The 13,849-nt window shown below is 37.0% G+C and overlaps 1 protein-coding gene across 2 annotated transcripts in view; it reads right to left on the bottom strand.

Annotated features, from left to right (window-relative positions):
* Window positions 1–12,637, bottom strand: part of LOC125406231 (UDP-glucuronosyltransferase 2B17-like) — a 245,283-nt gene extending 232,646 nt beyond the window's left edge. For both annotated transcript variants that reach the window (XM_087908906.1, XM_087908907.1), the window contains exons 1-3: window positions 11,895–12,637; window positions 6,562–6,710; window positions 5,183–5,314 (exon numbers count right to left, since the gene is read on the bottom strand). In XM_087908906.1, coding sequence (XP_087765032.1) covers window positions 5,183–5,314; window positions 6,562–6,710; window positions 11,895–12,618 — 1,005 coding nt within the window. In that variant the 5' untranslated portion in view covers window positions 12,619–12,637. The remainder of the gene's footprint in view (window positions 1–5,182; window positions 5,315–6,561; window positions 6,711–11,894) is intronic.
* Window positions 12,638–13,849: the final 1,212 nt, after the last annotated feature.

Below are 13,849 nucleotides of genomic sequence, written 5' to 3'. Positions count from 1 at the left end.
TTGCTGGAGCCAAATTTAGCATTGTGCAGACTGAATAAGATATATTTAGGAATATATAAACATATGTGGCAACATTAATAGAAATGGTGCTATGAATTTGAAAGAGAACAAGGAGCATGGATATGAGAGGGTTTGGAGCAAGTCAGGAAAATGACCAATAATGAAATTATAATTTCAAAACCAGAAATTGCAAAAATAGATCTCTTTAAGTTTAAATATAACATAGCTAATACCTCCCCATAGGAGGGATGAGAACATCAGAAAGGGTAAATAATGAGAACTCTGGAGAGACTGAGAAGAAGATGTGCCAGCAATGTCTGAGCTTATTATTACATTCAGACTGGTTACACATAATCATCATTTTTCTAGGCAGAGATGTGAAAATAACAACATTGATGCCAGACTTCAGACTGTAATCAATCTGTTCTTTTGTTACAAGATGTTATTCAAGGAAGAGCTGCTAAGGTATTGCCGTTTCCTCTCTTCAGAGTCCTTTTAGGTTACACACAGAATACTGGGGACTTACACTGCCTCAAACAGTTGGGCTTTTATTGGGTTGCAGTAGTTTATCCATGAATGCAATAATAATTCATACAAGAGTTGTTGATGAAGATTAACAGGGAAAATTGCAGTACCTACAAATTGGTCATTTAAGACAGAAGAAAAATTGCAGTCATTAGTCTTGTCTATACAGCCCTTCACAAAAAAATGTGCTTTGTGAACAAAGACTCAGGACAAATAAGACTGTAGAATTAAGCAGCCTATTAAAGAAAAATTATAGACAATTATTGGAATTAAAAATAAAGGGAAAATGTTTACAGTATTAATTAGTTATGATGGGACTGATGTTTCTATTATAACCATGTAATAATGGCAACCCGAATGGCTCATGGGGGTGTAAATTCAACCCTGATGTGACTGAGAACTATGTAGTATTAAACAGAATAATACAAAATTACAATGTATGAGTCCAGACGACATAATGGAAGTCCTGCAGCCTTATGTTACTCATGTTCTGATTAATTTTGTTAAAGAGACTTCCTACAACAAACTCATGCAGAGATCTATATTCCCACATCTATTGATACCCATTCTTAGGAATCATACTTTAAATGGAAACTTGGGTTGTTAAAAATGAAAAGGAATAGGAAAAGAGTTGCAATGGATTATGGGACCGATATTACCACATGGAAAAGTATTAAGTATGACTTAGGTTTTTCATAGGAGTCAAAAATTATATAAAATCATAGTGACATGGCTCAGGATGTACTATATAAATATGGGCTTATTATTACACCTGAAAGAGTACAACAATGAGACGTTGTGTAATACCTGGGGTAACTAGTCACTAGAACAACTACCAAGCAACACCCCACCTCCCACATAAATTTTCATTAGACAATTTAAAAACATTCAATACCTTTCACAAATTATTACGGCTTGTTAGTTTTCTATATGCCACTCTATAAATGCCTAATTATGACCTAACCAATCTATCTAAAACTCTAAAAGGAGAGAGAGCATTGCATATTCCTTAGTTTTATCTTTCGAGGTAAAGGAAGAATTATAGGTAATTGATTTTAAACTAAAAGATGCGTTTGTAAATTGTGTGGTTTCATAGCCACAAGTTGGGGTGACACCTGTTGGGGTGACATCTTTTGGGTTTCAGCATTGACGGGGTTTGCATGTTCCAGGGTAGCGGCATGCGAATTAGAAAAATTAGGTAGGAGGAACAGAGATATGAAAGAAATACGGAGACGGAAGATAGAAGCAGGAGGGTTATCCAGTGAATACTGAATATGTCCATGCTTGTTTTTCATATACATTTACACCACAATCTAAAAAAAAGGGGGAAGAAGGCAAAAGAGACTGCTTTGACATGACACAAGGAAATATAGAACAATTCAATACTTGAGATATCAAGTCACTATTACCTGAATTAAGCTTTCTGATGTTTAAGGGAGGATATTCAGGGGCTACACCTGAGACTAAGTATCCTGTAAGCAGCCACTCCCTGAGTAAAACCTCCTGTGCTATCCTTGAAGGAGCAGAAATAGGCTTGAATTCCCTGACCTAAGCTCAACGTGGAGTGGAACCACTTCTGTGGGCCCCCACAGTGTGGATCCTTTGCTGCCTTTAAACTTATGTTCACCACTCAATTGTCTCCTAGAGGAAGTATAGCAAAAAAGAATAAACCTTTAGAATGGATTTATTTACACCATTATGTCCATACAACACTAATTTCTTACCTTCCTTTTCTTGTTTAATCAGTAAATCAGGGGAGGACCCAATGTCAACAATCATATGGCTTTGATCCTTGCTGTACTATATTATGTCTGACTAACAATCACTTTTAAAGACAATTACAGAACTGTATGGATTTTCAAATTTTATTTATATATTACTATGAAGGATAGAAAACTGTTTTACATTCATCTTTTTATCCTATTATTTCTTGGAATGTGTTTTTGCCCTTCTCCCAGATGTAGTAGGAAGGAGTGGATCTATTTCAGGGTAACCACGACTGCTTGCTGCTGTTATCCAGATAATGTATAGACTACTCTTTGTGTGCCTCTGTGGAAAAACATTTTTTTCCACACAGGGCTTCTCATTATGATTGTATACAGCTTTAACTTATGTATGTTTTGCTCATAAGACCCTTCTTAACCTCCAGCACATATGTTGTCTGAGTCTCAGAATAAAATTGACTACTCTGCCTCATTTCTGGCCTGTTCTCCCAAGTATCACTGCCTCTGAAGCAGTGACAGTGTAGGACTTAAACTAAAACATTCAACCTGCTGTATCAACTTCTCACCAAAAGACTTTTATGTTCTTTGTAGAGCTATTGCTGTGGACCAAGAGGTTGAGAACATGCCTGTAATATCTACACACTGGAACTCCATCTGTTGCCCAAACGATGACTATGACTACACCAAGTAAAACTGATGTTTTCTTCTTCATTCCTTTAGGAGGTCAATTCCTCTTTTGTCATATTCATTTCCAAACCTGAACCTTCACTAAATCACCCTCTTCTCTATCCATTCAACTCGGATTCCTTAAAAATAAGAATATTTCAAGACCAATTTGTGCACTACAAATATTCTTGGCTGTGTGGTGTTTGATAGAGAAAGCTTTACTTACCAGGACCTACACTCTTCCTCTCTCACAAGCTAATAATTGTCAATAGTTCTATGGCTTTGGTTAGGATAATGTACCCCCCTCTTCTAAGCATGCTCAGATTTGGTCTGATTTTGGTTGTTCAAGTATTGTTCATGCTTTTCATTGACATGAGTTCAAATCTATGCAATCATTGTTTTTTCCATGATAAAACAATTTTGATTTAGGATTCTAAGAATCTTAATGTAGACATACAAATCACCAATGGCAGGAAAAATTGCATGTAAAGTTCCGAACATGAATCCACATCCTTAGATTGTCACTGAGATTCGAAATTTCTTCTCCCGTCTCTATCTTATTCTCTTTTCCTGCCTGGGTGTTCTGTATGTGCTGCAGTATATATGAGTCAATTAATATGTGTGAGTACATGTTTAAAAATTCCAAGGTGAATATGGAATGGAGAAGACTACCTCAAAATTTCATTCTGGTTTCTCTTCTGTTGGAGACAGAATCTCTGATTTATTTGTTTATTTATTTATTTGTTTATTTATTTATTTATTTTTGCTTCTGACTCACAGGAATTGTATTTCTGCCTTCCAACTTTGAACAGAGTGTTGGCATTACGGACACATACAATACTGTGCCTGACTTGATGTGGCTTTGGAGGATTCAGAATGAGCTAATCACACTGCATGGAAAAGAGTTAACATACTGAGCCATTCCTCTTGCTCAGAAATTTATTAAATGTAGCAAATAGATGTTAAACAAGCAGTAAAGGTACAATTTTATGAGGTTTGTTGGGGAGTTCTAAAATTATGACCTTATTTGGGGTTTGAATTATAATAGATTTGGGAATTACTGATCATATTAATCATTGCAAAGATTCTTAGCATTCTCTTCTATATAATTTGCTATTCACAAGTGTTATTATTGAAAAATATTCCAAAATCTAATGACACTGATTTATGTTCTACTGACTTGTGCGTACTGGTAGGGATGCAGTCCTTATGATGAACTGCAAAGATTTTACTGCAGAGGTCAGAATGTTCTGTGACAGAAAAAATCAGTCCCTATCTGAGGCCTACAATAGGTGCTAATGTTGAAACTCTCAGACGTATCTCATAAAAAGGAGCATTAGCCTTACGGTTAACATGGATTGGCTACGTGACTGATGACATCAAAGATTAATGTAGGTGAATAAAGAGCGGCTGTTCCAATACAAAACTGAAAATGCTCATAAACATTCAAATTTAAACCATAGAAAATTACCATGTAGTGTTCTTTGTGAAGTGAGTTATCAGAAGCTTTATAGCGAATCTTAGATTCCTTTGGACTCTTTCTTTTTTCCCAATTTCTTGCTTGTGTGTTAGGGCCTTACTCTGACTGGTTAAAAGCAGAGTGGTGAGTTTCATCTTTTATGATGCAGACATCACTGTGAGGGAAGCACCTGTCTCTACCTTTTATTTGATATTTCTCATACAAATACCGGCAGGTCACTCAAAAAATAGATTTTTTTCTTTTAATGCATTTTCTTTCCATTAGCCAAAAATGTACTTTGGTTGACAGTTGATGAGCCTAGACTCCCCTCCTTTAAATGGCCCTCTCAACTGTACACTAAATAGGCCTATTCGAAAATTAGGATGCAGAGTCATGCTGCATTTCAAACTTTTTCAATACCTGCTTACTGTTATTCTGATAGAAATACCAAATACAAATTAACTCACCCCTGAAAATCTAATGTATGCAGTGACTTTAAGTAATCAACAAATAGAACAAGTGACTCTGAAGAATTTGGCTATGTTTATATACTCTTGATAGCAATGTCATCGTCATGCCAGCATTTCAGAATGTGCCCACAGTGATCACTGTATCTATATCCAAGCCATTCTCAGTCAAAAACACCTTCTGCAGTATTGAAGCATTTAGAATATCAATTTCTAAATTTTGCTAAGGGATATTAGAGCTTTCTTAAAACTTTACTCTTCATGCCATCATTTCTATGATCAGACCTTTCAAGGACGTTCACAGACTTAGTATAGAGTCAATATGGAATGCTTTCCCTCACCTTTTGTGGAATCTGGGCAAGGGCCCATGCGATTGTGTTGGCTTTGTCTTCTGACATGTTTCTGACCATTGACCCCAGAGAAAACACCACGACACCATGCTCTCCAGAGGTCTGGACAAAGTCTTCCATTTCCTGTGAAGAGAGTTTATTTCATGGCAAAATATAGTTGCAGAATAACCACTTATAAACCTTTATGAAAAAACTAGGAGAATAAAAATGAAGTGTTTCTAGGAATATTTAGAATTGTGATGTTAAAACATACAGAGGACAAACATGGCAATGTCACAGAATATGAACTTTCTAGGCATCCACACACACTATACTCAGACATTGTCCAACAGAATTTCAAAATATCCTCTTCTGACAAAATTAAAACTCAGGAGTGAAAGAATATTCTATGAAACATTCATAAAATTGTAGTGTAATTTACATGCTTTCATCTTACAGGAAGTGTGATATTTTTCCCTTGCCATTTTATTTTTCTATAATACCCGATTTAATATTATTAACAAGTGTTTGATGAAATAATATTTATGTTATAGTAAGTACATACATGATAGTTAACACAAACTTCCTACTATGATTAATAAAATATTTTGGTTCTTAGTGAAATAATCATAACTGCATGATAAACAAATACCATATAATAATTTTCTGATATTGTGTACGAATAGGGTATTTTCAGAGCTGATACCCAAAATTTACTGGAGAGAAACTATGTCTAAGTTGTTTGTTCAGATATCAAACAATTACCTTGGATATATGTCATCAAAGCTTTTGGTGATGAACAGTTTATGATTGATGAGTTTAACTGACTTAATTTCTCTGTCTTTTTGAGTGTATTTATATGTGTGTGCTTGTGTGCATATGTGTGTTTGTGTATATGTGTGTGAACATGTGTGTTTAGCACATAGATACCAAAAGTAAAAATCTGATGCCTTCCTCTATCAGTCTTCAAAATAGGTTTTGAGATTGTCTCACACTGAAGACAAATCTCACCATTTTTTTAAACAGACTAGTAGTCAGCAAGCTCCCAGTATTAACTGTTTCTGCCACCTCAGTGCTAAAATCATTGCACTGTACTGTGACATCCAACTTTTTATCTGGCTGTGTAATTCAAACTTAAATCCTCATAGCTGCCTGGTAAGGAATAGCTAACCACAAAAGTACCCTAGCTGATTTAAATTAATTCACTGATATGAATGTGTTCCCGGTCTATGACATTCTTTTCTGAGTTTATCGAACTCCTAGTGAGCAGGATGCTTAAATCCACTTCCTATATATCTCTATCCTAGGGAGAAAAATCTAATGAAAGCTGTAGAATCATGTTCACCAGAAAAGATATCAAATAAAAAAAGAGATCTAAAGAATATATTTACCTTCGGCAAGGGTTTGGCAGGCTTGCAGTGGAGACCTCCTACATAGTCAACATTTGGTAAGGTTGGGCGAGGAAACTCCAAATCCCAGTAGGATCTAATGAGCCACATTTCTGCTTTGCCTATTGTCTCAGTTAAGGTAGTGGGCCTTCCTAGAAGGAGAAATGAGCAAGTGAGAAGGAGAAAAGTTGACAAGATTGTCAATTTAATGTAAAATATATTTTTTAAATGGTGGAAGATATATTTGATACAGAACATGTGCATTTAAAACCAAATTTTACTGTTTTCTTGAGTTAATTTTGTATCCTGCTACATTACTGAAAATGTTTATGGCTTGTAGAAATTCCTTGGTAAAATTTTGGGATTGCTCATGTAAACTATCATACCATCAGTAAACAGTGAGATTTTGGTTTCTTTTCTGATTTGTATTCACTTGATCTCCTTTTGGTGTCTTATTGCTCTAGCTAGGACCTCAAGAACTATATTGAATAGATATGGAGAGAGTGGACAAGCTTGCCTTGTTCCTGATTTCCGTGGAATCGCTGGGAGTTTCTCTCCACTTGGTTTGATGTTGACTGTTGGCTTGCTGTATATTGCTTACTTATGTTTAGGTTTATTATGTATGTTCCTTGTATCCCTGTTCTCTCCAAGACCTTTATTATAAAGGGATGTTGTATTTTGTCAAATTCGTTTTTGAAATCTATTGAGATATTCATGTTTTTTTGTTTGTTTTTTTGTTTGTTTGTTAGTTTGTTTATATGGTGGATTATGTTGACAGACTTTCCTATGTAGAACCATTGCTGCATCTCTGGGATGAAGCTGGCTTGATCACGGTAGATGATGGTTCTGATGTGTTCTTGGATTCTTCACAGACCTTGAAAGAATGGCACTCAACTTCATATGGAAAAACAAAAACCCAGCATAGCCAAAACAATCCTGTACAATAAAAGAACTTCTGGAGGCATCACAGTCCCTGACTTCAATCTCTACTACAGAGCTACAATAATGAAAACAGCCTGGTAGTGCCATAAGAGCAGACAGAAAGACCAAGGGAAGCAAATAGAAGACCCAGATAATAATCCACACTTTTTCAAACACCTGATTTTTAACAAAGAAGCAAAAAATATCAAATATAAAAAAGAAAGCATATTTAACAAATGGTGTTAGCGTAACTGGATATCAACATGTAGAAGAATGAAAATAGACCCATATCTATCACCATGCATAAAACTCAGGTCCAAATGGATCAAAGACTTCAACATAAAGCCAGCCACATTGAACTTTATAGAAGAGAAAGTGGGAATTACCCTTGAGTTCTTCGCCACAGGACTCCACTTCCTAAATATGATTCCAGCAGCACAGACACTGAGAGAAACAATTAATAAATGGGACCTCCTAAAACTGAAAAGCTTCTATAAAACAAAGAACACAGTCAACAATACCAAATAGCATCCTACAGAAAGGGAAAAAAAATCTTCACTAACCCCACATCAGACAGAGGTCTGATCTCCAAAATATACAAAGAACTGAAGATTTTGGTTATCAAAAGAACAATAATCCAATAAAAAAAGGAGTACAGACCTAAACAGAGAACTCTAACCAGAAGAATCTAAATGGCTGAAAGACACTTAAGAAAATGTTCAACATCCTTAGTCATCAGAGAAATGCAAATCAAAACAACTCTGAGATTCCATTTTACACCTGTAAGAATGGCCAAGATCAAAAACACTGATGGCAACTTATTCTGGAGAGTTTGTGGGGTAAAGGGAACACTTCTGCATTGCTGGTGGGCATGCAAGCTGGTACAACCCCTTTGGATGTCAGTGTGCTGATTTCTCAGAAAATTAGGAAACAACCTTTCTCAAGACCCAGTAATACCACTTTTGGGTATATGCTCAGTTGTGTTACAAGGACATGTGCTCAACTACATTCATAACAGCATTGTTTGTCATAGTCAGGACCTGGAAACAACCTAAATGCCCCTCAGTCGAAGAATGGATAAGAAAAATGTGGTACATTTATACAATGAAGTACTACAAAGCAGAAAAAATAATGACATCTTGAATTTTGCAGAAAAAAATGGATGGAGCTAGAAAACATCATTTTGAGTGAGGTAACCCAGACACAGAAAGATAATTATCACATGTACTCACTCATAAGTGGTTTTTAAACATAAAACAAAGAAAACAGCCTACAAATCACAATCCCAGAGAACTTAGACAACCATGAGGACACTAAGAGAGACATACACAAATATAATCTTCTTGGGAATTAGAAAAAGACAAAATCTCCTGAGGTAAATGGCAGCATGGGGATTTTAGGGGAGGGTTGAAGGGAAGGGGAGAGGCAGGGTTGGGAGCAGAGAAAAATGTAGAGCTCAAAAAAGTCAATTAAAATATAAAAGAAAGCCCAGGAAATTTTATGACCCCAGGGGGAAGGGAGAAATATAGGAATTCGTTATCCTCCTGGATAGTGGAACTAGGCAAGATTGCCAGGCAAACTTGGGTGCATGGGGGGTGGGGGGGTAGAAGTAAGGGAAGATGGTCAGGGAGAGGGGAGAGGGAGAGGATTGGGGATGGCTTGGGGGAATGGGAGGGGGGAGGGAGGAAGAATGGTTGTGGGAGCAGGGAGGTTTATATCTCAGCTAAGGGAGCCATTTTAGGGTTTGCAAGAGACTTGAATCTGGAGGGGTTCCCAGTAAAAATTAAATTAAAAAAATAAAATAAAATAAAATAAAAAATTTAAAAAAAATTAAAAAAAATAATTTTTAAAAAAAAAAAAGGAAAGGAAAACTCTTTACTGAGTCAGGTAAGCCAGACCCAAAAAGAGGAATATGGTATGTATTCACTCATAAGTGGATTCTAGCCATAATTAAAGGTCTTTGAGCCTATTATTCGTGATCCTAGAGAAGCTGGATAGGAGGGTGAACCTGAAGAAAATTCAGGTAGTTTTCCTCCTGGAGTTTGAAAATAGACAAGAGTCCCAGGTAACCTCGGGTGCTTGGGGGTGGGAGGGTTGCTGGAAGGGGAGAGGGTTTGGGAGAAGGGAGCATGGGGAATGCTCGGGGGACTGGGAGGGAGGGAGGGAGGAAGGATAGACATGGGATCAGGAAGAATATACCTCAACTAAGGGAGTCAGTTTAGGGTTTACTAGAGACTTGATTATAAATGGGATCCCAGGTCCAAGGAGAGATCCTCAGATTGTTCTCTAGACAGAGGAGAGGGTGCCTGAACTGGCCTTGGCCCATAACCACACTGATGAATATTTTGCTTATCACCATAGATCCTTCATCTGGTGATGGATGGAGTTGGAGACGGCGATCCACATTGGGACACTGTACTTAACTCCCTAGGTCCAAACAAGAAGCAGAAGGAAAGAAAACGTGAGCAAGGAAGGCAAGATCAGAGGGAACCTTCATTCGACGAGGGATAGTGATACAGAAGGAGACTCACATTGGAGCACTGGACTGAGTCCCCAAAGGTCCAAACGAGGAGCAGAAGGAGGAAGAACATCAAAAAGGAAATCTCTCCCGCGAGGGGTGCCATCACCCACTGATACAAGGGGACTGATCTAATGAGAGTTCACCAAGGCCAGTTGTCTGGGACTGAGCGAGCACGTAATTCAGTCAGATTCTCTGAAGGAGACGGGATTCTCTGAATGTGGCTGGCCTGGAGTCTTCCTGAAAAGCCATTGACAATGACACTGGGACTTGTTTCCTCTGCATATACTGGATTTTTGGGATCCAGTCTGTTTGGATGCTCACCTTCCTGAACCTGGAGGAAGGGGGGAGGAGCTTGAACTACCCAGAGGGTAGGAGACCCTGAGTGTTATTGGGGATGGAGAGGGAGGAGGGGAGGAAGTGGGGGGAGTGGGAGGGTGTTGGGAGGAGGGGCAGAAATGGAGATTTTTGTATTTAATAAACTTTGGAAAAAAAATAAAATACAACTGAACAAAAATAAAATAAAATAAAATATAAAAGAAAAACAAATGTTGATTAATATGTAATACAATTTGCATGTATAATTGACTTATAGCTCACATAATATTCATAAATGGCAGTTTGGGTTTATTTTTAAAACAATCATAAGTATTACCTTATATTTCCACAGTGATTTGAAATAATAGTTATTGAAATAACCCAATATGCCACTATTTAATAAGCACACATTTTACTCCTCTCTATTTCTTTAAAAGGAACAGTGAAAATATATTCACACATACATAGTCCAGATCCAAAAGTCACATTATGCCATGTACCATGGCCAGACTTCCCCAAGGTTCTTGTAGTGTGTAGTTAGTCCTTCAGCCTTGTTTTGGAAAAGGAGCTGTAAACCTTACGAATGGCAAAATTTCTGGTTAGTGCTTCTAACTTTGGTTCATATTACAAATTTTAATAGTGCTTATCTTTCAAAAATAATCACAATATTTTCAGAAATTATAAGAATATAAATTTTGGACAGTCTTAACTATGGCATATTTGTTGAGAGAAAAAAAAAACAACTGCAAAAGAATACAGACTGGGTACATGAGTATCCGTGCTTCTGTAGTGTTTAAGCAACGAAAGCTAGGGAAGTACACAATAAAAAATTATGGTATTGGTAGAAACTCCAGTTCTATTTTTACACCTGTGATCTAGCATAGATTCTTTCAAGAGTAAAGGAATTCTTTAGGAAATACAGAGAAAATATTTTATAATTTGTATTTTTATTTATGTATGTGTGTGTCTGTGTGAATATATACTAAGTTTATTCAGGAATTGGCAGATACCATAAAAGGACAGCAGGTCCCCTGAAACTGAAGTTACAGGCAATTTTGAGACACTGGGCCTGTGTGGGTGGTAGGAACAGAACTCAGGTACTCAAAATGAACAGAAAAATACTCTTAACATTTTGGTCATGTTTTCAGACCCCACAAATTAGTTTTAAATGAAGATAGTTGCCTATGCAAGAGAAAATAATTTCTTCAATGCTATATACATATTGATACTGTAAAATATTTCATCCCTTAATATACATTAATTATTATTTGGTTAACTAGCTAGTGACTTATTAAAATAGATTAAAAATTACAGCAAAATGAATAAAGAATCACTTAAGAAAAGTCTACTTGTTTCTTGTTGCAGTTCTGTATCTCAGCAGAATGTCCTGTATCAGGTCTGATACCTGCTTCTCTTTGATCAATACTATGAGCTTTTACAGTGAGTGTGGTCGCTAAGATCATATTACATTTGATCACCAATAAAATGCAACTTCATTTTGCACTTCATGGACATAAGTATAGATTTAAATACTTGGGAAATTTATGTCATTGAGCTATTGAGGAGAAACATAACTTACCCAATGTTTCACTGTAAAACTGACTCCATTTCTTCTCATTAAATGTCTCGAACCAAAAGTCAAAATACAGCATACACATCATATTTTTTATCCTCTCCATGAAAGTCATTTGACCACCTAGTCCTGACAAAATTACAGGCACATAAGAGGGAGGGACTAGAAATCTCCCACTGTACTTTTCCATTGCATAGCCAGGAGAGAAGCGAAGACTGTACAGAAAAGGGATCTGGAGAAGTTCAGCTATCAGCTCCCCACAGGGAGCAATGGCATCTGAGAAAAGGACATCAAACTTGGATCCCTGTAGTTTTGTCATAAGTTGTTTGTTTGAAACTGTGTCTTTGCAAAGCCTTAGATAGCTGTCAGAGTATTCATTAAGCACGTTTTGTAGCATAGGAGAGAAGGATAAGCACAAATCTCTTGGTATCTCATAAGTCCATACATCAACAAGCATTGTGAAAACCTTGTCAAAATCATCTTTACTGATAGACGTAGGAAAACTCTCAAACTTCAGACCAGGTGACTTCTGGGGATCAAGAAAGATGGAAACTGAAGGTCTCAGAACTGTTACTTCATGACCCCTCTGTACAAGTTCATCCAGTATTGTCTTTAGATTCATCCAGTGACTGTATTCCATTGGCCATACCAACACCTTCCCACAGCTCCCAGATCTTAAGTAACAACCCATTTGCAGGAGCAGCAGAACAGACATCCACTTCACAATCATCCTGAGTCATCCAAGTCTTCTGTTCACAGTGTGTCCCCTGTGTCATCGCTGATCCTTATATCTAAGGAGAAAAAGCCTTGAGTTAAAATATAACCTGAGTAGATCAAAGAAAACTTACTAAATGACTACTTTAATCTTCTGAGCTTAGTAGAGATAGTAAAAGCAAATATTAATTATTCATATTTGAATATCAGTGTTTAATGTCACATGTTTTATAATGAAGTAAATTCAGGAGTCAATACCTTGTTTGCATAACACCTCTGTTTCTAAGATATTTGAATAATAACAAGAATACTGGTTAGCAAGAGGTTAGTCTGAAATTTCTTCTTAACATAGAACCCAAGATATAGTAATTGCACACCATATCAATATTTTATGGATATCATTTTTAAAAGTTTTTTCTATAACTGTTGATTAACATATTCACTTACATATAATTTCTAAAATGCTTGACAGTACACATAACTAACTTTACTGACAGAAGTCCTGGGAAGAAGATAGGCCCGAGCCTCCTCTTACACATGTCCCTAGGGATATAGTTGACTAGAAATTGAGTTGTTAGACTCATAGTTGATAGAATAACATGAGAGATATTACTGCTAAGGCAGTTAGTGTATTAGACTTATCTGTCCACTGGCCTTTCAGAAGCCCAAGAAGTACTTGAATAGCGTGTTATCAGAGTCTTAGTTCACAAAGGCCCCGAGAAGTAGATGAATACATGCATCTGCATGCCTCCTCTCAAGGAAACAACATGACCAGCATTCCTGAGGTCATCAATTTCTCAAAAATTGTTCATGCAGATCTTGGATATTGACATGTGATCTGCAATGTCATCTTCTGTGCCCTGGTATTCTGCTAAAGCTATAATTTTTTTCTTTTTTATTAATTTATAAAAGTTTCCACTCCCGCCCCTCCTCCCAATACCCTCCCACTCCACACACTCCCTATCCTCCTCCCTCTCCAGCCTTAAGAGTAGTAACGGTTTCCTGCTCTGTGGGAAGTTCAAGTTCCTCCCCCCTCCCTCCAGGTCTAGGAAGGTGAGCATCCAAACAGACTAGGATCCCAAAAATCCAGTACATGCAGAGCAAACAAGTCCCAGTGCCATTATCAATGGCTTCTCAGACAGTCCCCATGCATCTTCAATGGTCTGTTCAGGAGTGGCAGATGAACCTCCCTGCTTCCCAGAATTCTCCTGTTCTCATTGCATCACCTCTACTTCCTGTCTGGTTTT

Source organism: Myodes glareolus, chromosome 8, assembly GCF_982192425.1.
Source record: "Myodes glareolus chromosome 8, mMyoGla1.1, whole genome shotgun sequence".
Lineage (NCBI taxonomy): Eukaryota > Metazoa > Chordata > Mammalia > Rodentia > Cricetidae > Myodes > Myodes glareolus.
This window is presented reverse-complemented; position numbering and strand designations above follow the sequence as displayed.